This window comes from Limulus polyphemus, unplaced genomic scaffold, assembly GCF_000517525.1.
Source record: "Limulus polyphemus unplaced genomic scaffold, Limulus_polyphemus-2.1.2 Scaffold194, whole genome shotgun sequence".
In the NCBI taxonomy this organism is placed as follows: Eukaryota; Metazoa; Arthropoda; class Merostomata; order Xiphosura; family Limulidae; genus Limulus; species Limulus polyphemus.
The window spans coordinates 483448-486357 of NW_013665804.1; the positions used below are offsets into that span (position 1 = coordinate 483448).

At 35.5% G+C, this 2910-nt stretch overlaps 1 protein-coding gene across 4 annotated transcripts in view; it reads right to left on the reverse strand.

The window, feature by feature from the left end:
* LOC106478258 (solute carrier family 13 member 5-like) overlaps positions 1 to 2910 on the reverse strand; it is a 33216-nt gene that overhangs the window by 29133 nt on the left and 1173 nt on the right. For all 4 annotated transcript variants that reach the window (XM_022381836.1, XM_022381834.1, XM_022381838.1 and 1 more), the window contains exon 2: positions 1927 to 2076. In XM_022381836.1, the coding sequence (XP_022237544.1) occupies positions 1927 to 2076 (150 nt within the window). The remainder of the gene's footprint in view (positions 1 to 1926; positions 2077 to 2910) is intronic.

The window sequence follows — 2910 nt, forward strand, 5'->3', positions numbered from 1 at the left end:
GCGTATTTCACTCCATCCTGTCACGGACAATCCTACACTAGAGCCTAATCTAAAGTGTACTTTAAAGACAGTTATCTTTGTTCATATTTTTTGGTCTATTTAAGTGAGAGCAGAGAATGGTGTAGTGGTCTTATTTAGCTACAAAATGTTGAAAGTAGAATGTTAAACTATGTAAACTGTAAACTTTTCATTTGGTCAAACAATGAGACCAGTCTCTTACCAGTGCAAGCTTTGGAATTAGTAGAGACACCATCTCATATAAAATATAACGAAAAATTTCTACCTGCATTTGCATTAATGCACGACATCCTGGACCTGGGCCAATTTCTGAAGCAATTCGGCAGTTCTAGCCCTCAATTTTATTGACCACTTAAGATAGAAAGAATTCTATAAAAACAAATGTGGTATGCAGGCATATCACGTGTTTATTACACTATTAGTTAATACATTTTTTTTTTCAACATTACCACATATGTCAGTCAAGGGAGCCAATGAGTTCAGTTTACCCTAGTTATTCACAGAACTAGACAACTAGGATGACACATGTACATTCTCATGGAAAAGGCCGGCATGGCCAGGTGGTTAGGGCGTTCGACTCGCAATCTGAGGGTCGCGGGTTCGAATCCCCGTCACACCAAACATGCTCGCTCTTTCATCCATGGGGGCGTTTTAATGTGACGGTCAATCCCACTGTTCGTTGGTAAAAGAGTTGGCGGTGGGTGGTGATGACTAGCTGCCTTCCCTCTAGTTTTACATTGCTAAATTAGGGACGGCTAGCGCAGATAGCCCTCGTGTAGCTTTGCGCGAAATTAAAAACAAACAAACAAACTATTTTTTCTCAGCGTTTGATATCTATCTTCAATCTCCTTAAAAGCACTGCCCAAGAGGCCTTTCGCTCAATATCAGAACTCGTCAGTTAGGCTTAAGGATGAGGGAGAGTTTATCAGAAACACCGTTTATATATAATGTACATATTGAACATGTAATGTGATCGGAGAATGCAATTTTTAAATGCATTAGAGTTTTATAGAAAAATTAACAAGTAAAAACACTATGTGATGTTAAAATTTAAATTGTAAATTACGTTTTGATACAAAATTTGTTAATTAACATACGTTAGGAAGTAGTTTTTAATTACACTTGAATTTGAATTATCAAATGCTTTGAAAATTGCGATTGAATAAGAAACCTGTAGCATTTATGGAGCTATATGCTCGAAAAATAAAACAGTTAACTTAATGTTATGTTTACATATTACTACGCCAACTAGCATGAATCAGAGCGTAAATTCTGAATAAGGACCAAAGTGTGAATTTTGTGACGAGAAAACTGGCTGATAGACATGTTTAAATAAGTACACTTACAAGTTACGAAACCAACTATGAAACACAAACTCGTGTAATGATAAATTGGGATAGAAGAATGCAGAGGCGCTTGAGAAGATTAAAATAAAACAGTAAATACTTATTATAAACTAAAAGACACTGAAATGAAATATATCCACAAACATATCTCTAAAGTACATATTACAATCCTACCATAACTACACAATACAAATACACAGTAGTTAAATTTGGATTTCGAAGAAGATGAAACAATCGTTTGTGATGTACTTTGACATTCCAATCAGAAAACCTGGAACGCTAATGGCTTGAATCCTCAAGAGGTAGAGCTCCGTTCTACCCAAATTTAACCCCTTCATACACATATAAATACACACACACAAACAAGCATACATACTTACACCATGGAAACATCGACGGCAATGAATAAGTAGAAACAAGAGGACAACCTATCTACCCACATCGCAGAGAAGTAGGTCGCCAACAGCAAATGTTGTTACAAGTCTGGCCTCACATATTAAAGCAGTCACCTTATAATGTAATTACAAAATTTTTAAAAAGGGAAATTACAACATTTACTTACATTTGCATAAGCTTCACATACTATTTTAGTACTGGCCACTCCCATTAGAGGAGAAAAAACGATGGGTACAAGTGATGTAACAGCAAGAGGAACAGGTTCTGTCATCCAGAACAATGCCATCACGATCATCATGTAGGCACATTTTGCTTCCTACAAGAGAATGTTAGATGTGAGCTTATAACTTGTTCTACTTTTTACTTTAGAAAACAATGTAAATTTGTGCTACAATTTAGTATTCAAGCAAGAGGTTTATTTCATGGCTTTCTAAACTATAATCAAATCTAGCCACAGGCAGAATTAGCTTAGAGCACAATATGAATTAATGAGAACAGTTTTTCATAACTGAAATCAAACATTCTTATAGCTTAGATAATAAACGCATTTAGTCATTATCTGACGAATAAATGTTTTACTCTAGGGCATGGCATGTATCAGGTCGTCAAGAAATTAATGTCGTGTTTTGGAACACTTTCATTAACCATCCCCCAAAAAACGTCATCACGTATAATAGTTAAACGAACTGCCTAAATGTCACGTTAGTGTAGCCTATATAATGTGTAAAGTTTAGTATACTCTAATCCCTTATAGTGATGTCACACGACGAGACACATATTCGGCATGTAATGCTGTTTGAATACAAGAAGGGAAACAACGCCTCTGTAGCCACAAATAATATCAAAAAAGTTTAAAATAACAACACGCTCAATGTATTAAAACTCCCTTAAAACAATGTTTCGCCCCCCACCCCCAGTGGCACAGCGGTATGTCTGCGGACTTACAACGCTAGAAACCGGGTTTCGATACCCGAGGGGGGCAGAGCACAGATAGCCCATTGTGTAGCTTTGTGCTTAATTACAAACAAACAAACTTGTCATAATTAGAAAATATTATCATTCATTAGATGATTTATTAACTACTATTGGCTTTTATTTTTATGTTTTTTTTTTAATTATGTGATAAAAATATATTACTAATGATGATTTT